General features: G+C 38.3%; 5 protein-coding genes and 1 long non-coding RNA gene across 17 annotated transcripts in view; 3 read left to right on the forward strand and 3 right to left on the reverse strand.

The window, feature by feature from the left end:
- Positions 1-268: 268 nt before the first annotated feature.
- LOC110842391 lies at positions 269-2,759 on the reverse strand. The gene is made up of 4 exons (XM_022088161.2): positions 2,576-2,759; positions 2,223-2,376; positions 490-2,119; positions 269-416 (listed from the first exon to the last, which is right to left on the reverse strand). Exon 3 carries the CDS (start codon positions 2,037-2,039, stop codon positions 657-659), a length of 1,383 nt encoding a protein of 460 aa, XP_021943853.1. The 5' UTR covers positions 2,040-2,119; positions 2,223-2,376; positions 2,576-2,759; the 3' UTR covers positions 269-416; positions 490-656.
- A 45-nt stretch (positions 2,760-2,804) lies between these two features.
- On the forward strand, positions 2,805-7,038 carry LOC110842062. 5 transcript variants are annotated; one of them, XM_035853160.1, is made up of 7 exons: positions 3,168-4,097; positions 4,184-4,541; positions 4,721-4,877; positions 4,960-5,329; positions 5,396-5,806; positions 5,903-6,518; positions 6,617-7,038. In XM_035853160.1, the coding sequence occupies exons 1-7, from the start codon at positions 3,965-3,967 to the stop codon at positions 6,753-6,755; spliced, it is 2,184 nt and encodes a 727-aa protein (XP_035709053.1). In that variant the 5' UTR covers positions 3,168-3,964; the 3' UTR covers positions 6,756-7,038. The 5 variants fall into 5 exon arrangements, with proteins under 5 accessions (XP_021943635.1, XP_021943566.1, XP_035709053.1 ...); XM_022087943.2 differs by lacking the exon at positions 3,168-4,097 and adding an exon at positions 2,805-2,942 and having other exon boundaries at positions 4,196-4,541; positions 4,960-5,806; XM_022087874.2 differs by lacking the exon at positions 3,168-4,097 and adding an exon at positions 2,823-3,014 and having other exon boundaries at positions 4,196-4,541; positions 4,960-5,806.
- Positions 7,039-7,195: 157 nt separating this feature from the next.
- Positions 7,196-8,732, forward strand: LOC110842769 (dnaJ homolog subfamily C member 30, mitochondrial). The gene is made up of 4 exons (XM_022088608.2): positions 7,196-7,581; positions 7,651-7,726; positions 7,838-8,070; positions 8,174-8,732. The coding sequence occupies exons 3-4, from the start codon at positions 7,845-7,847 to the stop codon at positions 8,542-8,544; spliced, it is 597 nt and encodes a 198-aa protein (XP_021944300.1). The 5' UTR covers positions 7,196-7,581; positions 7,651-7,726; positions 7,838-7,844; the 3' UTR covers positions 8,545-8,732.
- LOC110841623 overlaps positions 8,586-22,577 on the reverse strand; it is a 38,761-nt gene continuing 24,769 nt past the window's right edge. For 3 of the 8 annotated variants that reach the window (XM_035853128.1, XM_035853116.1, XM_035853124.1), the window contains 5 exons: positions 21,803-21,918; positions 17,698-17,833; positions 15,767-15,895; positions 15,080-15,204; positions 8,586-11,365 (listed from right to left, as the gene is read on the reverse strand). In XM_035853128.1, the coding sequence (XP_035709021.1) occupies positions 9,959-11,365; positions 15,080-15,204; positions 15,767-15,895; positions 17,698-17,833; positions 21,803-21,918 (1,913 nt within the window). In that variant the 3' untranslated portion in view covers positions 8,586-9,958. Of the gene's footprint in view, positions 11,366-14,666; positions 14,891-15,079; positions 15,205-15,766; positions 15,896-16,269; positions 17,834-21,802; positions 21,919-22,577 lie in introns of those variants that run through there. The other 5 variants (XM_035853145.1, XM_022087703.2, XM_022087631.2 and 2 more) reach the window with 5 other exon arrangements.
- On the reverse strand, positions 12,095-14,351 carry LOC110845443. The gene is made up of 7 exons (XM_035853186.1): positions 14,001-14,351; positions 13,805-13,909; positions 13,620-13,748; positions 13,389-13,538; positions 13,189-13,329; positions 12,658-13,108; positions 12,095-12,588 (listed from the first exon to the last, which is right to left on the reverse strand). The coding sequence occupies exons 1-7, from the start codon at positions 14,006-14,008 to the stop codon at positions 12,232-12,234; spliced, it is 1,341 nt and encodes a 446-aa protein (XP_035709079.1). The 5' UTR covers positions 14,009-14,351; the 3' UTR covers positions 12,095-12,231.
- Positions 14,335-16,734, forward strand: LOC118436078. Its single transcript, XR_004835183.1, has 4 exons — positions 14,335-14,470; positions 14,551-14,665; positions 14,753-14,878; positions 14,955-16,734. It is a non-coding gene; the product is annotated as an uncharacterized LOC118436078 (long non-coding RNA).

A 22,577-nucleotide genomic window follows, 5' to 3' on the forward strand; every position in this document is an offset into this window, starting at 1 on the left:
TTTTATAAATACTCAATATGTAACATCTCTTAGACAGACAGAGAGTCAGGTAAAGTATGCGAAAATGATTACATACTCAAATTTGTGAGGTGATTGTAAAGGCCGACGCCAAATCAATCTAAATACCTAAACAACTGTTTATGTATGATCTATTAATTTGTGAAAAATACATTTGTCATCAGTCCTTGTTTTATAAATCACTCAAGATAATCTACCTATTTCCTTATAACAATACCAATAAGAAGAAATAATTTCGAAAAAATGCGTATAAATTAAATATGTAAACGGGATTCCATCAAATGTGCATAAAGTGAAAGTTTGCTTTGCATCTTTCTTGATGACCTGATGAGAGATACGATTGCTTAAAATCCTCCCAGCTCTGCCTGCCCTGACGCTGAGAAGAAAATTGGTTACGTCTGAAACAAAAATCAAACATTGAAAACCTGCATAGAATTTGATACTAACTATAAAAAAGCGTCGTCGTCTCACCATTAATAATCAAAAATGAATCTGCTTCTGGATTTATTGATTTGTTGATGCATCACAAGTAAAGATAAGGAACGTAAGGTTAAATAATCATCGTTATCAGTGGTAAATAGTGCAGTGGAATCACGTGTGGAATTGAAGATATAAAACACACCATTGTTGTAATAAGCTTACTTTGGACAATTCTCTTTTTGAAACTGTTCGATGACTAGAGACAAGTAATCCGTGGATGTGTCAGTTGTCACAATTTCATCTTCTGGCATGTCGAATCTGAATGGACGTGGTTTCAAATCTTCCGGTAGCGGTTTTGATTTTACAATAGTGGAACTAACAACAGAACTGCGAGATTGCGGTAATGGCCTTTGTTGAGGATAAGTGTGTTGTTGTTGTTGTTTGGGTTTTCTCTGCACTTGAGAAGATTTATTGACAACATTTACAATTGGCAAAAAATTACCATTTTTATTTCGATTATTTGATGTCGTGGTACTATTAACATGAAGCCTTTTTGTCGGCTGCGGCGGCGGCACATGGGAGTTTTGAATGCTGTGACACTGTCGTTTTCGAGACCTAGACGCACTATTAATATTGGTTTTGGCAGTTGGACGAGAACTGCCATTTACCATTGTTTGTACTTGTTGCACGTGCATTTCGGAATTTGAATTGAGCACTTGAATAATCTGATGGTCACCGTTCTCATTTATAAATACTTGTCCATCAACACCACTCTCATTGTCAACAGCGAAACTGGAACCTTGTAATGACGATGCTGGAATCAAATAATTATTTCCATCGGGAAGTTGAACCATAACATATTGTTCTTCCGCTGCTGAAGCAGGCAAGTTGGAATCTTCTACTAGGTCCAAAACTTCAGAACCTCCTCCGAGATGTTCCTCTTCCTCGCCGATTGAGTCTTCGGCTTCGATGCATAATTCAGTCTCTGAGCTTGGTTCAATATTTTGAACGGCAGTTATAATCTCTTCATCGCAAACTTCTTGCTCGATATTTGACGACTCTATTTCTTCACACTCAGTTGTCCCGTCCAATAACATGTCGACATTTTCTTCAACAATATCAGACGACTCAACATTTCCTTCTTCTTCATCTTGCGAATGCATACTTAGAATCTCGTTATCACGGATCACCATTATGTAATTCCCAGAATGTGTTTGAATCGACGAGTGAACAAGGCGATCCAGATTATTTTGTAAGAATGGGGATATTTCTGAAGGCTGAATAAGCTGATGATAGTCGTCTGTAATGTAAATTTGATTATTCGAATTTGAATCATCGTCATCCAAGTCCCCTGTTATAGATGTTAACGAGTCAAAATGATGGTGGGTTTCTTGTGGAAACGACACATTATGATTATTAGCAGATGAGATCGTTTGTTTGAAAGAGTTCTCAAATGAGTTTTTACTATTATTCGGAAATTTTGATGTTAACAATTTTCCGGTACCACCACCACCACTATTGCCTCGAATAATGTTGGGTTTCCTATGATCTTCACTAGCGAAAACCAACTTTCCCAACTTTCCATCATAGCGAACCGCCATGATTCTTCACAATCCTTCCGTCCGACCTGAACACAGTAAGATAACAATGCTCTGTCCGTGAGCCCAGATTCACAGCAATTCTAATAATAAAAGTAAACAAAATGTAGATCAACATATTATTCAATATAATTTTTTATTTTGCTTTTACATATACTACTGCTAGACATTGACAAATGAGCTTACCTTAATTAAATAAGTAGATGAATCAATCTCCGTTTGATTCAACGTTTAGCAAGGTTTACGCTACAAAATTTACAGAAAAATAATAACAGAACAGCTGCCGGATAATTCTCGATTGACACCTTCTCTTTCGGCCTTATTTATCAGGGTGGTTTAGCTAGACAAAATTCAAATCAAATCAAGCATTAGCTTTATGTTGATTGTATTGTTTTAATATAAATAAATTAAATTGGACAATGGTGACCAATCATAATTGACACGAGTTCAACAATGAGAAAAACCTCACAACAACTCGTAGAAGTAGAAGCAAAGTGCAAAGACAGAGAGACCGTGAAAAGACAAAACGTTCACTGTACCTTAACGTTTCTTTCCTCCTGAAGAATTGGTTACAAGTTGAGTTTTCTAATTTCAAAACACCATCCAAAATCTTGGAGTAAAATTTTTCGTTTGTGTGATCAGTTGTAGAAAGAGGCACGAGATGAATTGATGCAAAAGACCCGGCAGAAGGCTTCTCATTGTGCCCCACAACCTGCCCCGCCAACACTTTTATCCTAAAACTACTACCAAATCGCACCATGTTTTAAAAACACACATCCCACAAAAGCCGAAAACATAACTCACTTCCTTCTTCTTCTGGCGATCGTAGGAAAAATAATTTCGAACGTGCGCTCGGATATCACAGGACAAAGACTGGATAAGCTAATCAAAACTAATGCAAGGACTGTACGTCAAGGTCAATCTTTTCTTGTTCTTAAGCTGAGTAGTTTAATGGGCTCTTTCTTTGTCAGAAGAAAGGTAAGTTAGGTTTAGTTTGAGTTAGGTTAGGTGTTAGATTATTTAAATTAATAGTATTAGTTTAATTAAGCGGGTATTATTTATTATTAACATAAACATTGATAAACTATGAAATACATTTAGTTGGCTTGGGGAGTAGAGGAAAAACCCGATGAAAAATTGGGAAATCCCAATTTTTAATCAAGTATGTTCACGTATCCTGGATTCATCCACCACCCCAATTAATACCGCTAGGATTTTGGCATCTCTGTCAAAAGAGTCAGGTGCATGGTTGCAAGCCTTACCATCCAGGAATTTAGGCACACTTTTAGACGATAATTCCTTTAGGATTGCAATTGGTTTGAGGTTAGGTTTAAAATTGTGTTTCCCCCATAAATGTGTTTGTGGTACACAAATAGATGAACTAGGATTACATGGCCTTTCATGTAAAAAAAGTGCTGGCAGGCACTCTCGACATACACAATGTAACGACATAATAAAGAGAGCCTTAATTTCTGCAGACATACCAAGCATTAGGGAACCATTAGGGTGTTGTAGGACAGATGGAAAAAGACCGGATGGTCTAACACTAATACCTTACAAACAGGGACGCTCACTAATATGGGACTTTACTTGTACAGACACTTTTGCCCCCTCTTATCTCTCTCACACACTTAGACATGCTGGCACAGCAGCAAAACTAGCCGAGACCAAAAAACACAAACTTTACTCTGAACTTGAAAAACAATATATCTTTGTTCCGGTGGCTGTCGAGACATCAGGAGTATGGGTGATGGAAGGGTTGAAGTTCATCCAAGATGTTGGGAGGAGGATGAAGGATGTCACTGGACCAATGTCAACAACATTTCTCATTCAACGGATCAGTTTGGCAGTTCAACGCGGGAATGCGGCATCAATCATGGGAGCTGTCCCCAGTCAACGAGGATTAGAGGAATTATTTTATATTTTAAATGATAGGTCGTTTTATTTACAAAAATCCTGTAAGGGGCCGAATGGTGATCTCGGACGCTTATCCGGATCAAGTAAAGGTTTTCCCAACCCACCAACATCGGGTTTTTCCTCTACTCCCCAAGCCAACTAAGTGTATTTCATACTTTATCAATGTTTATGTTAATAAATAATTTTCAACTGGAAAAACCCGATGTTGATTAGTTTAATACAATCTTCAGTCTTTCTTTCAGGTAGCACTACGATCCTGATGATGGAAGTGGATTCTTCCTTTGACGAGGACCAAGGTAATAAACTTGACCTTAAAGATGGGAAACGCACAAAATGGCAGCTACCTCCGTCACATATCGCTGTATTTTCGAATCCACCTGAATCTATTATCGCGACAACGACAAAGTCCAAACATTCTAGGCCACTACTTTTGTCAAGTACAGTCGATTCCCAAGGAAACGAAACTACGGGAACAACGAATATTCAGGATTGTGAAACGGTAATCGATGCAGATGGAGGAGGAGGAAATAATAACATAACTTTAGAAGATATTGCTGAAACTCTGGCAGCCCCTAAGCTAAGCCGATTGTGAGTAATTAATAAATAATATCCATGTTTAACTCATTTATATTTTATAACAAGCAGGACAATATTAAGCACAAGCACATTTAAGCTAATTATACTCTACCATATGTATTTTTAACAATGATGAGTAAGTGATCCTCCTGGTTAGTGTAGTTAATATTTTGTATTTATATTGTTTTTAGAAGCGTAATGGCTCGTGCAGAAATATGCCCAAAAATAAAGCGGGCAAGGCTGATGAGTACGAAAGGAGTCGCAGCGAAAATCATGGAGCAATATGGATATGACATTAGCAATACTACGTTTCTCTACGCTGAAGAAACTATTTACCTCCTGGAATTGGTAATTTCTTCTTAATGCACTGGTTCCCCTGCGAAGGGAAATAAACATTAAACGTCTACATTTTCTAATATTTTTATTACAGGGTAAATTAGAGGTAAATCTTGGACGTATGGCCTTAAGTGTTGAACGCGCAAGAGCTTTACTTCTCCACTCGAAATCTCACCCATACAATCCAGACTCTAATATTGCTCCAAGAGTTCGAACATGTTCGGTTGACGAGTATCTAGTTTATAAGCACTTATCCGAATTAGGTTATCGGGTTCGAAGACGAGATAGTGATGTTAAAATTAATGTTAGTCAATCAGTTTTATCGGCTTCGAGGGAGCGGTTGAGTCCCGTTGCATCAACCAGTGACGATGTTGAAATGGCCACAAGTGATTGTGGAAATCTTCTTGATGGGTGTCAAATGGACCTGGACGAGGAATCCGTACTGATTCCATCTGGAGAAGATGGTGTAGAAATATGTCAAGTGCCTGAATCGATTACACAATCGTTAACTAATTCATCATATGGATTAGGTAAAAATACTATTAATGACGATGGAGGAGGAATGTGTCAAAAAGGGACAAAGCGCAAGTTTGGAGAATTAAGCAGCGATAACACGCTTGGTTCAACAACGTCCTCAGCGAAGGACATTAGTGATGACGACTATGCTGATGAAGAATTCGAATTAACTCAGAATCCTGCCGTCAGTGAGATGGGAGGGTCGGGGGGTTTCGTGGACTCAACTGGAGACAATAATTCATTATTTTATCCAACAACCACATCTAATTACACTGTAATCGAAGCTGATTCGGATGTTGAGATTACCGATGAACCTGAACCAATAACAGGGCCTAGCTGCAATAATGGAGTGCACATTGAAGAAATTGGCTATTATTATGATGCGGATATAGAAGAGGATCCAGGAACCTCGAGCCAAGAACCTCGTATGTGAAATTAATTGCTTAAATTATATTGATAAACTATTAATTGAGTTGTTTATTTATTATATATTCAATTATTGACAACATTTTTTATCACAGAGCCATCAACTTCAGCAGCATGTTTCTCCAACGACTATCAACAACACGCAGTTGTGCACCTAGCAGACAGTGATTCAGAAACCGAAAATTTTCCTAACTTCCACAAGATGTGGAACAAGTTTGTGCCAAATGCGACAATCCAAATAGGGTTTCCCCCTGCAAGTTTGCTACCTCCAAACATTCCTTATAAGGAATCAATCTACGAGTTTGAATTGAAAAGCAGAGAAAGTACGCGTTCTGACTCTGATTTAGAGTACTATGTTGACGAGCTCACTCTAAACCCATCTCCTACCGAGTCGGATGGGAAACCAATACGCGTGGGGTCCTCTTGTCAGACTTGGACGGAATGGAGGGATGGCACAATGACTGAAGCACGAGGCGTTCTCAGTGAATCTCTCTTGAGACGATGTAGCATGTTTACCGGAAGCAGACAAGATCCAATGCAAAAACTGCATTTATGGGGAGTGAATAATAAAGAACCGCAATGTAAGCGAAGGACGGATCAAGGCTGGAAGGGATTCAATATTCCTTACGAATTGTTCCACCCATCCGTTGGATTCACCAAACAGAAAAACAAAGAAGAGTTTCTCCCAAGTTATGTCGTAGCAGTTGTGAGGTAAGGTCTACAATACCAACGACACCGAGAATGTTGGTTTTATGCTCATCAAGGAAATCTAAGTAAATGAAATTTACAACAATTTATATGTTTTATAGAAATGATGACCAAGTGCCTAGTTTTGCAGCTTGTGATTCACTGGTGAATGACATTCCAGTACTGATTGCTGTCGTCAGCGACGAATCAACTATTATGTTTATGAATCCTGACGGCTCGCCGATACCTTCGCTCTTCTAAAAGTTGAATGCATTCGCATTGAATTCGCAGTAATATAACTACGAATAGTCAGCATAATTGCCCGTCCGGTTCGCTTTTGGTGATGTTCTTGGCTCAAGTCAATTTTTAAAATATGATATACATTATTTTTTCCCTACATGACACGTTCGCGAGACATTAAGTTATAATGATACTTTATACTTTACCTGATGTCTTAATCAATCACCGCATTTATTTCTGATGTATTTAATTTTCATTTTGCCATTGTTTGTCTTTGGTTTAATAAACTTTTAAAGCTGTGCTATATAATGTTCCTTAGAAAGGAGACCAATTTTGAGTTTGGGCACACCCCAAAGCTTTCATAAAGATAAGAAAACCGAAGTGGTCCTGCAGAATTTACCAAATTTCATGTCATGATTGTCCAGACCATTAAATTGACAACAAAACGGACCCCTGACATTCGACCACGCGACGCGAGATCTCAGAAGGATGAGAAACATCAGAAACATCCTGACCATCAAACTGACTTACGATGTAAAAAACAATTATTTCGAGATGTACATAATATTTTATGACTCGTTCCTAAAATTGTGCCCGTGTTAGACTTCTAAAAATCTAAAAAGATAGGGAAAGTGGTTGGAGAAAGTTTAGCAAGCATAAGCAATTTATTACATAATCATATGAACCTGCATTGCCCCATGGTTCGGCTCGGCCTTTTCAAACACAAAACCGAGCATTGCAAGTTTATAATAATTTTTATTTTTTGATATTTTTTAAGTGAAAATTGAAACCTCTCTAACTCCTTGACTCAATTGATAACTAACATTTAAGAAAATTCACGGCAGATGTAAGTTTTTACTTTTTTGTGAAAATACGAAACGTGAAGCGTAATTTTTCTATGTAATTTTCATTTCAGTTTAGTCAAGTTCTACTACTGTGATGCCGACCGGTGACCGTGTGGCCGGTGTAACAAGTTCACAAGCTGGCTGCAGGTGACTGACCAGACATCAAAATGCTAAAAGCTTGATAAACAAATAAGATTACTTGCACCATATAATAATAATAATATATTAATTTTAAAATGGTGCATTTTTGCAATACAGGTAACTCATGTCTATTCTACGACATAAAATACCTCGGGTGTATCTAGTGATAAATAATGTTCGAAAGTTATGGCTGAGCCATCCTCAATACGCAAGGACACATTATCAAACGTTAGGAATAGGAAACGCGGCATCAAAAGCAGAAATCAAACGAGCCTACTACGACTTATCCATGAAGTACCATCCAGACAAGGATAAGGGAAACGAAGATAAGTTTAGAGACATCACCACAGGTAATATTTCTAATGTGAATATAATGCTGACCCTTTATATTAATAATATGATTGACAAATAAATCATCAACAAATGTTTTTTAAATAAATATTTTATTTACAGCATACGAAGTTTTGGGCAATCCTAGGCTTAGGCGATTGTATGACCGAGGTCTCATCTCGGACGAACAGCCCGATGCTTCAGTTCATTACCCCACGGAACCTGGGAGTGGATCCACTGGGTTCACCGAGAGTGACGTGCAGAGGATCAAAACGTCCGTAAAAACCTTTGACCAATGGACACAAGACCATATGAGCGAAACCTTTTCCAGAACCCAGTACAACAGAAGCAACCAAGATAAGAAAAATCGTGCAAAAGTGATGCACAGTTCAACCGGAAATGAAAATACAATTTTGCTCGTAATCTTTGGCTTAATTTTAGTGTTGATATGCTGTACGCCCGAAATTAAAAACAGCGATAGGAAAAAATCTTGATGATAAAGTCATTTAGTGTAATAATAATAATACATATGTCGTAGTGGGGTGAACGGGGTGAATATTATGCAGTCATTTAATAAATATTAAACAAATGAATCAATTACATCAAATATTATTAATTGTAGTTGACATGAAAAATTTTACTTGATAATAGCTAATAAATCCGCCATGATACATGTCATACACGTATGCATGTTTTTCAACAATACATTTCATTGCAATATTTTTCAATAAATAAAAACGGCGTTAGTTGAACTACATTAAATATACGTCTACCTACAAATATAATTGATTTGATATACTTATTAATGACCAGTTTTAACTGACTGATATATATAACTGTTGTTCCAACAACTTCTGAAATCGGAGCCATAATTACTACACCGTCTTATACGCATTATTTTATTAGGAATAACAGGCTTAATGACATCGCGGCATTGTACTACTAATTATTTCCTGAATTCCATCAATGTCCGAGCTACATATATATATAGCGCCAGGTCATTACCATTGCATTATTTTATTGTTCTGTTATTGGTTCAATATTACCACAATTATTCTAACAACATTAACCCCGACTCGGGGTCCCCGAGTTTCAATTTACAGAATAAAGAATCAAACTCAAGCAACCAGACTTGTAATGATCCTCCTGATCCTTATATGTAAAATATAACATGCAAAGTAAATGTTATATATTTACATTATGTAGGAGGCAATGTTAATGCAATGTTACATTGCATTGGCCAAAAATACCGGTCATACCGTTATTCTGCAATATAATCATATTTACAAGAAAAGTAAAAAAGAGTAAAAAAACATGTACATAATTTGATTCATAAACTCAGATCAGTCTTAAATGTTACAGCATCTCGTAATTAAATATTAAAACCATAATCCTTTTTTTCTTAACACTTATTTGTACAATTTCATGTCTTTGGATCATTTCCATATTACTTTACCATATTTTTTCGTACTTTTGAAGTATCATTGCTCAATTCTTCCAAGTACATAGTCTCAACTGCGTACACGGCACAGATACATACCGAAACATACAAGTTATTCTATATCAAAGCAAAGTGAGTACATAATTTTTATTTTTTATTATTACAATGCAAATGGTGGGTAGAACGATGGATTTGTCTTGCTATAACATAACCTATAACAGAATGTCGTCGATGAATGATATGCTATATTTAAGGTTAAAAAATGAGACGTAAAATGTCAACACTACCGAGTTTGCGCAAAATTAAGGGCAAGAACAATTCGTCGCCGTCCTGGTTCGTCCAAACTAGCCCCATTGTTATGTTCACTTAACTTCACTATTAATATTATTATTGCTGACATAAGCACTGTTCACCCTATTAGAGGCTAAAATATTCTCATATTTTGCAACCAAGAGGCTCACGTTTTGTCAATGGTAAATCTTTGGCGCAGAGCGATCATTCACTGTTCTCGTAGGCTTTAGTTTTGTTCCTCGTCGAATCTGATCCATTAAAGAGTCCCGGCAAGAGTTTGGGTCAGGCACGGTTTTGGAAGAAATCCATTGACGGACTCGAATTGCTCTGGATATTTCTCCAAAGCTGTTTCCCTTTTGATGAGAGGACACAGATGCGACTAGTTTGGATGCAAAACTGGTTGGTTTTGGATTCGGTGGTGGTTGATGTGCTCCTACGTGCGAGGGGGAAGAGGAGGACGAGGGGGTTGAAGAGGCGTGTGTGAATGGATAAGAGTTCTTCCTATCCGTCTGCGGACCCTGACGCATTTGACTAAGTTTTGCAGAAAGCGTCTGGACAAATATATCTTTGGACGTGACCAGAGGAGCAGAGGAAGTAATTTTGCTCCCAAGGACACTATTTTTAACCAGTGTTGCAGTCGTCTTCAATAATTCTTCAGAGAACCTCCGCGGTGGTTTAGGAGTACCACCGTTACTTTGAGAAATTGTTATCGACCCATCGCTTCCTTGATAGTGAAGTTGCTGATAAATTGGCTGGGATGCGAGAGATTGTTGGTAAACCTGAGAATAGATTGGCTGAGATTGTTGCGAGTATTGTTGGTGTTGTTGCTGATGAGTAGTGAGTTGCTGATAAATCGGTTGACTTTGGACATAATTATTATTTGGGGTACTTTGAACGCTTGCGACTGTACTGCTCCCATATGGATGGTTGTTAACCAACTTTTGATTAAGGGCAGTGGTTTGCATCATCATGGTGTTGGATCTGCTTTTATTGTTGAGAGAAATAGTAGTGGAATCCACATTATTGCACGATCCACGTCTACTGTTTGGAGTGCTGCGAACTTCTTTCTCTTTGGATGACTCTTCTCCAGCCTGTCGCATTGACTGTGCTCGCCGAATCATGTGGGGACTGTGAGGGCTCACTGGATGGTGATTTTTATCCGTCAAGTTCTTAATTGTTTCAGCCACACTCAGTGTCCTTTTGGTATCGTCAACCCCAGCAGGAATTGGTCCAGACTGACCATGTGGTTTCTTCTCAGCATTCAAGTAAGCAGGGGGTGGAGGCGGAAGGCTTTCCATGGATGCGTGTGGAGTAGTTTCTCCGCTGTCCATAGATGATCCCTGAGACCCTGACAATGAGTGAGAATTGCTAGACTGAGAAGATCCATTGTACGTTGGGTTGTGGATGTAAATAGGGTATCCTGGCGCATTTGGATTTTGAGTTTGCATAGGAATGGGCTGTTGTTGCTGTTTACTAATCGTAAGCGAGGGTTGCTGTTGTTGCTGATAATTATTCATTATGGGAGACGAATTATGAGGCATCATTGGCACAGGCGAGTTTCGAGAGGGGGACGCAGAAATGACCTATTTTTTATAACATAAAAAGAAATGAGCGATTGTTAATCGGGATAATAAAACTTCGTATATAAAAAATGTCTTCTCAGAACTCCACTAAAGGCTCCAATAAAGCGATTGTTCGTTTACAGAGTCAATGCAAGAAGAAAATAAGTGGGAATTTATTTAAAGAAATGGATGGACAGTCAATTTTAACAAACCGGGTCAATTCATACAAATAACAAGGTCAATCATAACAGTAAAAATTAAATTTTGGTGACATTTCCCAGGACCTGGCGTAGCTGAATCGGGTAGCGACCATGTTGAAACATCTGGTCACCAGACAATCCAATTTCGCCCACGTAAACTGGAGGGACACCTTCCCATGCCAGACGGATGGCATGCCGGATCTCCTCTTCACTGCAGACGGAGAGGGACGTCCATTCCATGTGCTTGTTGATGGTATCAAACTTGACACCATCCACTCGAAACCACATGTACAAAAATCCATGAAGCTGTAACATAAAAAATATATAAATAAAGATAAATGATATGTTTAAATTATGAATAATTCCTTACCTGACGAAGTGCTTCCTCTTTCCTAGCCAGTGTCCTGGAAGCAAAAGTCATGACATCAACTTGAATTGGGGTTCGTCCCTCGGCGCGTGCATCTGAGATGGCGCTGAATTTCCTGGAGTCATGATCAGCCACACTTTCTCTACTATTGACCCCAGTATAAACACCAATTTTCAAGTCTTCTTCCTTTCGGGTGATGATTTCTTCGCAAATTCTTCTCGCTGAGCCAGAAAACTGGGTACCTTCTGGTGTGATTACGGTGTACACAGTGTGGCTTGGGTCATAGTTTTCCATTTTTGCTCTGAATTCCATCCTCCTTTTTACGACTTGACTCTTGCGAGATGCATCACTTTTCGGACGAGACTTTTTAGCTGGAGGGGAATAGCCAGGTCCTGGAAATTGGTCACATTCTTCTTCAATCTTAGCTTTCTTGACCTTTGGCATCTCAACCACCAGATCTTGGCTCCATTTGGGGTGGATGAGGCTTCACAGTAAGTCCGCTTGCAGGCGTTCTTCGTGCAGATTAAGGGGATCCCTCTTACGCCCTCATTGATGACATTTTCAATTTTGGCGTCACTTCCATGAGCCATCTCATTCCTTTCACGATGTTGGTTGAGAATGTTGTACTGCGGAATGCCAGGAACTGGTTCATACTCCGCATCAGTCATGGCTAATTCCTAATCAAATAAAAAATAATGTAAAAACTAGCAGTGAAATATATTTCCTTTAAAAAAATAAACACTTACGATTAAACACGCTTCGTATGTACACATCCGCTTGGTTTTTTCGGCCCACTCCCCAGTAAATTCCTCCCTGTGCAGGCAAACCACCGTCAGACCCTGACTTGCAGCTGTTCCGAGTGGAGAAGACTCCGGGTTATCTTCATGATGACGGTGGATGTCGAGTGATCCAGAGGCATCTCGTCCAAAGTACAGCCATACCTGCTCCGGATGATCCTGAATGAAGCTGCGGATGTCGACCCCCTTGTTAAAATCCTTACCGAGGACCGCGGCGATGTAGACAACAAATGGTTTCAGATCACTTAGGTGTAGTTTGTACTCCATATGCACCTTAACCCAATTAAGCATCCAATCAATTTCTTTGTCGAGATCAGCCAGTGGTCTGGGAAGAACTAGAGTCCGTTGTTCTGGCATGTGTGTGTAACAGACTGGACTTTTAATCTTCATTTCAGATTCACTAAAAAAAAACAATGAAAATAAAGTGAAACTCAAAGAATAATAGTAAAAAATTGTTAACAACTGAATGACCAAACTTACCGGAGTTCTTGTAGAGGCAAAACGGGCGTGTGATGGAGAAAAATATGCTTCACTAGGTTGGATTTTAGTGTGTACTCTTTATCACAACCCAGTTCCTGGCATCTGAAAACTGTTTCTCCATCTTCATTTTCTTCTGAAACACTAATAAATTAATTATTAGCCAGGATACTGGTAAAAATAGAGTAAAAATATTTATTTACAGTTCGCCGTGTTTATTGTATCCAACAAATGATGGCTTGTCCTGGTGGATTTGTTCATGAATGTAAAGGAACTCCTTTCTGCAGAAGTATTGTGCGCATTCTGGTATTGAACATTGATATTTGTGCAAAACGTTGACTCCGACTACATCACTATTAAGAGATTAAAAAATAGCAAAAATGTACCTAAAGCATGTTTTTGCCAGTGCCTGGGAATAAGTTAAAGGTACTTACTCATCACTTTTGGCGTAATGCTCCTTCTCATGGTCATATCTGTCCTTTACATCATTGAATCTTGCATCACATGATGGTAAACTGCAGTTGTAAATCGTGTTGCCAGTAACTGGGTCCTCGGTACCTCTCCTAAAAAGATGGCAAATATTTAATAAATACTTGAGTAAATTATGTATTATTTTTACCTGTAAGTGGGACACTGCCCTCTCTTTCTGATCCTTCTTTCTTCATGCCTGGTGAGAGAATCGTTTCTATCAGTCGAATACTCACAATGCACACACCTAAAACGTCTGAAAAGAACAGCAACAAATTAGTATTTAAATTTGATAACAATCAGCCAGGATCCTGGTAGTAGTAGTATAAGTTTGATAAGTAACTTACCCAGCCATTATCCATATAATCGTCGTCGACTGACGGTAGAATTATTTAGATTGTATTATATGTACTATTTCTAAAACAATGAAAAAACGTCTAAAACTTATTCGATTAACTAAAAAATCGACCACTACTCGTTTTACACTCTCCTACTAAATTAACCGTCACCACGTTGCAAAATTTTCACTTTTTAAGTTTATGTAAATATTGTTTTGGAGAAAGAATTTGAGAAAAACCCAGCATGCATAGTCCAGATCCTGGCTTATTACTTTGTTTGCTTGCTCGTAAATCGCAAATCCACCACCACCACCCGGGGAAATCATATTTCATTATTTCCTATCAGCCGGACAGTCATCTCATCCACTTGTTATTCTTATTACTCCTGTTTGAAATTTAGTTAACATTAAATGTATTATTGTGGTGGTGGGGGTGGAGGGGGTGGTGATAATCGTGGTCGCTTTCCATTAAAGAGTTGGGTGAGTTTTATTTACAGCCAGGATCTGGATTTTTATTTGTAATAATTGTTTGCATAATTATTTCATTTCATATTTTATAGGAAATGGATGATGGCGGTGAGTATGGAGAAATTACTCTATTTTTTGGCGACGGCAGGTCGTGATGTTGCCATCACTGCGGGGGAACGCCAGAGTCTGGCAAAAAAGGATATAGAGGTGACAATAATGACAATTTATTCGATTGTTCATAATAATGTTTGATTAAACATTATAACATTTGTGTCATATTTTAATTATTTAAAGCTCTGGAGCCGAAATTTTGACTTTAGTCGTCAACTGGACGAACTTTACCATCATATGGGGAAAACGACGTTGTCGAGCGGAGAAGCGGAGAAGCGGAGATTGATGGATAAGGAGATTGATTTTATGGTAATCATTTTGCTAATATTGGTAATAAATGCATGATTATTATTATTATCATATTAACTAATTAAATAATTTACAGTATGCAAATTTAAAGTCGGAACACGAGAAAGTGGACATGCGCCAGAACCTGGCTTTGTCACTTGAAAGTGGAACATTTCGACCAATGACAAATCACCCTAAAAGTCTTGGGGTTATTTTATTTACCGAATTTCGTCGAATTGGTGGAGCTGGTTTTTCCTGAGCTCCACAAGAGTTCCTTCTCGACCCTGTTCCGGAACTCGTAGCAGAAGCTGAAGAAGCCAAAGTTGGCTGTCTCCCAGGAGGACAACCTAGAAAAAGAGGAAGTCGAGTTAATTTTTTTCTCCATCACACATCTGGGTGCATTTAAGCCATCACACATCTACTCGAGATTATGTGTTTTGATTTAATTTCAACTCTTTCATCTTTCATGCATCCATAATTTGTAACGTCGTCGTACTAATCTATTCACGAAACTACCAAATTATCCGAGAACGTCAAAGCTTTGCACAAAAAAATATACAAAATTATCACATAAATTGCTTCAATAACACCCGAGTGGATTTTTTACGAAACATTTATTGTGTTAAAGTAATCTCGGAGAAGCCGGCAATTAACCTCTAACGAACAATCGCGGCTGGTTTTTGCTATCTCCTTTATTGATGAGTAGTCAGACCGACCACACCTCCACAATGTACATATGCGCATGTATTTTGGAGAAATCAGTACAAAAACAAAATAAATCCTCGTTTCGTTTGAAAGAAATGCAATTGCATTTCAGTTTGTGATGCTTTTGAAATGCACACAATTTGAGTTCTTATTCATTTCATCTCATTTATCAGTGAAGCAATTTATCTGTTGTTTTTGGTGTACCTCGGATGATTGGACGACTACGACGCGATTGGGGACAGTTGTCCAAGCGTCTTGGTAATGTACAATAGCCCGGGATATGCATATCATCCTCACAAAAGTAACAAACTTGAACACCAACAGGCACCAAAACTAAAAATTTGAGAAAATAAATTAACAAGGCAAAAATTAAATTATTCTAAAAAATTACGCACTTATGTAAAGTTTAAAAACTACAAATACATTAGTTTAGAAATCATAAAAATAAAATTACGTTTGTTATCATAGCTGGGCAACGAGGACAATATGTCAGCATTGATTGTTCCACATCGTTCTTCATAGATATTAGCGAGGGATAAATAGCGATACAAATTTTAGCAGCATGTATTTACATAACTTCACTCCCAGGAATTGGACGTCATGTTTTTAATATAACAAGCTGGAATTCGCAAAAAATCATGTTCATGCAAAAAACACAAGTGGAAGGCTTACAAAATAAAAAATGCACACGAAAACAACAGCAGAAATCACAAATTATAGTTTATTGTAATTATGCATAAATGTATAATTGAAGGCAAGTTGCATTTGGTAACATTTCGGTTAAGTAACTTGAATTATAATACATAATTCTACCCGATTTGTGGAACTAGTCGTATTACTAACTAACTACAGTTTGTATACGTACAATTCAACATTTTTTGGTTTTATATTCAAGACCAGCTATAGATTTCAAAGGTTTGGTCAGTGACCTATTTATCATTAAAGCACCACGTGAATCGAGTCGACTAATAGAGTTTTGTAGCAGGTAATTATTGACGACCTGTTATTGGAATTATTTGGACGGAATATACCAGTTTATACCAATTGTTTTTGGGGAGCATAAGGTTTTACAAATGTAAATGCAGATTTGTAGTTAAATACATAAAATTGAATGCAGGATAATTATTAATCGAATGGAGTACTTTTAATAATAAGAATATTTACGAAATAACTAATGGCTGAGACAAGTGGGACATTAATTTGTAATGTCTCGTGGTAAATTTATTTGAGAGTCGAGTAGAAGGATGTGCAACCGATGAAACAGGTTGCGCATCTTGAGATGCCTTGAGGAAGGAATTTTTAGTGAGACTCTGAATGGTGGTTACCCACCTACAGCTATATTTGGTAGCAATAATGTGGTTCATCTTAAACAAAATCTCGTTTTTTAGCTACTAGTCGATACTGCATAAACGTAGAATGTGCTGGTGCAGCAATTGAATGTGGGCGAGGCAGGCTATTATTCCTGTGTAGCATATTATTGTTATAATTATGATACTGTTGTTGCTGCTGCTGGGTGCTATCACCACACCCCTCGCCACCACTGCCAGCATTGTGAAACAATGCTCGTCCATCTAATACGGGCACATACGGCGCAGTGGGGTTGTGTCGTCTATCATGAAGTTCAGCTTCCAAAGATTCAGGTCCACAACTTCCAAAAAAGGTTCTCCCGTTCAGATTAGTGTCAGTATTACTACACCCAACAAAACCGTGCCCACTATTCATAAAGGAACTATCGAAAGACATGCTGTGTTGAAGAGAATGACGGTTGCGATTTTGTCGTAGGTACGCTATTCCACTTCCTTGCGCTAAATTACTGACATCTGCACTTCTACTGTCACTACTACAATTACTGTTGAAATTATTATTGTTATTAAACTGGTCGTTCAAATCGGAGGGTTCCAACTCCTCCACCCCATCGCCTCGCGACCCCTCAGGAATGTCGTAGAGCGGGTCACTACCTCTCAGCACAAAGGAATTGGGAGGTCGTCCTGAATTGTTGTGAAATTGGGAGGGGTTAGAGTTAGAGAATGAGGCAGAGATACTGTTCATTGAGTTAATCATGCTTTGAAGTTCCATGCGAAAATCATTACTAGACGGCTTAGACCGAGAAGCAGGGACAGATCCAAACTGATCACCTTCTTGTCCTCCCGTGTATCCATACACTGGGGTTTGTTGCTGCTTGAGATGCATAGTGTCCTCGAATTGACCACCGACCTGACTTCCGTATCCACTGGATAACCCTCCGTCTCCATTCCGTCCGCCTCCGTCCACCTAAACACATTAGAAATTATACATTTTTAACTGCTCAGGATACATTATGCTAATAATTTCAAATTATAATATTGCATGCCGAATTGTCTGTAATATTGTAAACTGCTGATGCATTGTTGTATTTTAGGAACCTGAGTGGTTTAGTAAGAAAAAAGAACTGATTCTGCTAATTCTCAAGGAATCTTTATGGCAGGTTCTTGGCTTCTTGCTAATAAAAACAGATCATTGATTCCCCCATATCTTATTGGTCTTGCTAGCCAAAAAGACGTAGTATAGAAGAAGAATTATAGAAAAAGCGGAATTACAGAGATAGGATTAAAAAGACGAAAAAGTTGGTCTTATTTGTACGGATTCCAATAGAACAAAAAATTGACAAGCCGTGCTAAAGGAAAATACAGCGAAGTGTTTTTTTGTGAGACACGCACATCTACGAGTCTCAGATTTAAACGCACAAGAATATACATACCATGCAACTTTTGTGTTCGCATCCATCACACAAATTATGCACTTTGTGTAGTCAAGTGAGAAAGAAACGCACAAAGCACGAATTTGTATTCCCTCAGACCATTAGTTATGATAATGACAAACCACAACTAGGAAATGTGCGTTTGTAAAAAAAAACTTCCACTTCAAAGCGAACTTATGTAATAATAGTGGAGGAAGAAGATGCACTTATTGCAAGGACATTACACTGTGGCGAGCAACACCCTTCATTAGACGTACTTTGGCACATATTTATCATAATTCAGTTCGTTTATCTTTTTCGTTCCCACACACCAGCGAACGAACCGAACCCTGGAATCCTATCCTAAGTCATGTCTTTACATAGGCAGATAAACTCCTCCGCTAACTCCATAAGCATTTAACTGCATGGCGTTGTCACAACTTTTAACTAATTACAGGCGTAATCTTTGTTACTTGTATAATGTATGGTAAATATAAGTAAAATATGAGCAATCAATCTTTTTCGTGCTGATAATTAACCCACGAGCTTGCGTGTTTTAGAAAGAACCAACACTGTGGGGGTTGACAAATGACAGTATTTGTTGCCTATTTTGGACAATAACAGTCAAGCATTGAATATTCCAGAGTGTCTCACAACGCCTATTATTACCTACAATTTATCGAAACCAGTTCATGTCTTCAGAGTTAGTTCTAGTCATGCACCAAACCCACGTCTTTTCGATTAGAGTCGTTATTATTTGAACCCGAGGGCTTAATTTAGTAAATCTTACAAAAACATGGCGATGCGATGCAGCTTCAGTCAGTAACCTCGCCATGTACAGGGTTTGGCACGTACGTGGATACGAATTTGACCTTGAATAACCCCGGAACGGTTTGTCGTAGCGGGTCAAAATTTTGAACAGAGGAGCATGTTATCCTCAGATACGCGTGTGCAAAGATTCAACTTTCTACTTGCAAAAATGCCTCCCCCACAGCCCCCAGAAGTTCAAACACTCATTTTTACTCTTTCCAAATTCCGTCTAAAAAATTCGATCTCCGCAGAAAATTTTTGTTTTCAAGTATCCGACCCCAAATAAGTCCATTTGACTTATGTCGGGGGATTGTACAGGTATTTCACTATTCGAAATGATTTTTATCCCCAATCTAGCTTCAAGGTCCTTTGCATTATCTTGGATCAACTTTGCCGTCTGGGAAGACGCTCCGTCATGATGAAAACTCACCTTAATTATTTTTTTACCGTGCAATTTAAGAAAGTGATATTCTAAAAGTGGTTTCTATACACGGTCCACATCATACTTCGAAGATTCCTTCACTTTTTGGGGGACTTTGATAAGTGGGAGGACACCATGACCCGACATTGCACCCACGACCATCAACTGTTTAAAAAAGTTCTCCTTACAAAGAAGCACCAATTTGAGTGAATTGTTTTCGACATTTGTCGTGTAGTAAGCTCTTCGAACCTAATTAGTAACTTGTAGAGAAATTAGTGCTTCGTCAAATGTCACTAATAACTCACTCTTATTCCTTCACAAAAAATTCGAATAATTTTTTTTGTAAACACGGGCGCGATTTTTTTCCTATTTTTCAGTCAGCTGATGCACACGGCTTTTCCGACGAAGTTGTTTCTTCAAAATGTTAATTTCTCTTTTCACTGAACGCTTAGACACCCCAACCTTACGGGAAATTTCCTTTTGGGTCAGTGGATTGTTTTCGAAGGTCAATAGGTCAATTTTCCTATGCACGGTCGAAATTAGCACTTTTTTTGCCTTCTTTCAGGGGGTGGTGGTTGCCCTTACTCAAAATTTATCGCTTTTCACCTATATTTTTCAATACCCTATTGATTGTAGATTTCGAAATTGTTTTCCATTCACTTTTAGAATGTTTAGCAATTCTGTTGTACGAGTATTTAAGTTTGGAAAGAGGTTTTATGGGTGCCTCAGCTTCTGGGGGCTGTGGGGGAGGCATTTTTGAAAGTAGAGAGTTGGTTTTTTGCACACAACTATTTGAGGATAACATGCTCCTCTGTTCAAAATGTTGACCCGTTGCGACAAACCGTTCCAGGGTTATTCAAAGTCAAATTCGTATCCACGTAAGTGCCCAACCCTTCTGTAGATGCAACCAGAATAAAAAGCTGTTGTTTTGTATTGTCTGCTGCGATGGGGAAGAATGAATTAAATTGCATTTTCAGCTTACGACGCAGAGAACATTAATTACGAAACAAAGGATCGTGGTAATCAAAGCCAAAAATTCTTATCTGCCTGAGAACATGACACCACTTCCATATTTTGCCCGTCACTCGGCTCGAAATTTGTCAGGCGCAAAGTTTGGATCATCAGAAAACATGCAGGAATTTATCAAGATGAGATAATATCTCCTTATTTGTTCTTCGAATTCCAAACTACACATGGAAAGAAGAATGAATGAGCATCACACTCTGTACATGCAGCATTTACGCCGAGGCGTTGTTCACCCCTCCTCACAAACTAAACCCGTCACACTTATTACAATGCAGTAATTCTTCTCTTCTCACATGGATTGACAAAACGCTAGGGTAAAACCATTTACATTAAATCGCAGTAAGTCTGAGGTAGGATGCAGAGGTAAATTTGCGTAGTCAGCAAATTAATATGATGAGTCGACATGTGCATATGTCGTTGAAAGTGCATTATATATGTGCTAACTGATATTTTGGCTGTTTCATCCCTTCCACGGTACCACCATGTTGGAGACCTAGGAAATACAGCGGCCAATAACTTGGTTAGCTCAGTTAGCATAGCACATAATACACCTTTAATAACGTTACAGCTTATGTCATTACAAGACAAGATAGCAAACAGTTTGTCATGCTAAAAAGACTGGAGTACATATGCCGTGAAGTTAAATTGGTTCGAATGAGTGTTTTGTTCTACATAATAGAGCACGATTTCTGGCTATTTCTCTCAGCGATAAGATCAGAAAATCCAGCCTAACAGTAACCATTGTTTTTTGATATTTCAACAGGCTCAATATTTATAAAAAGAGCGTGCATCGTGGTAAATACATGTACTGCACTTGGACTATAGTAAATAAATGTACTTCATAAATTCAACTGAGGCCAAAGTTCGTGGTCATTTTTAAAGCATAGGTGAATATATTTATTGAAAGAAATCGTCCGTATATAGCAAAAAAATAACAATTGCAGGACGCACACCAATCTAGCAAGGTCTTAAGTAAGATCTACATATTGAACAATGTTCCACGTGGAGAAGGAAGGCTACACGCTAATTCACCATCATTGCAACACAACACCCACCCATCCCTTATTTTAACACAATACATAATGCAATGTTGTTGGGGTCACACACCATGGAAAATTCAATTAGACGTTGACATGAAATGAATTCACGGCTTATTTTTTGTACAAAATTGTGCTAGCGACTTTTCTCCATGATCTAACGTAGATACATACATTCGTAATGGCTTGAGTGAAATACGAGAGTGTAATGTTACTTGTTAGACGCGTACCTTGTTTGCCATCAATTCCGGTGGGGGAGGTGGTAGGTCCATCTCCTGCCGTTGCCTTTTCTCCTTGGCCATTTGAGTTAAATCGTGCATATTGACATACATTGGCTGTGGGACAACTGTAAGAGGTTGGAAACGGAATTATTGAAGTAAAAAACATATGATAAGTAAGTAAGCTATGATAAGTAAAAAACAAGGAACTCGTAAATTCAATTGTTACATTATACTATTAAATTACACAATGTGTTCCACTTTTTGTCTGGAATGGATGAGACGTTGCAGTTAAACTAATCGCATTACTCTCCAAGGAACCATTATAACCTTAAAGATATTCAATTCAACATATTCAATTAGAGACTCTGCTCAACGACGGAGTTTTTTTGAGACGGTGCAAGATATCGTATTCTTTGAACTCCCAACAGTTTTGTATACTTACAGTCTCATGAGCTTAACGAGATATGCATATATAGAATCATACAGTTGTGTGAAATACGTCAAAACCTTGGAGCAAATATTATCATATGCATATATTGCCCCTCACAATTCATATTATATTACTATACCTAACTATGGATGCACACAAGAGCAATATTTCTTGCCTGGAGTCTGGAGACGACACATGCATAGGGAAAAATGGCAGCGTTTTATTGAACTCTATTCATGGGAACAGGATGAAGGATTATAATCTGGCAGGAGCCCAAAACCTAAATGGCATCCAGGATCATAGCAGAGAGCGGCATGAGAAGGAAGGTGGTCTTCCTTAATAAGGAAGTTTGTA

The sequence above is a fragment of the Folsomia candida genome, unplaced genomic scaffold, assembly GCF_002217175.1.
Source record: "Folsomia candida strain VU population unplaced genomic scaffold, ASM221717v1 Fcan01_Sc001, whole genome shotgun sequence".
In the NCBI taxonomy this organism is placed as follows: domain Eukaryota; kingdom Metazoa; phylum Arthropoda; class Collembola; order Entomobryomorpha; family Isotomidae; genus Folsomia; species Folsomia candida.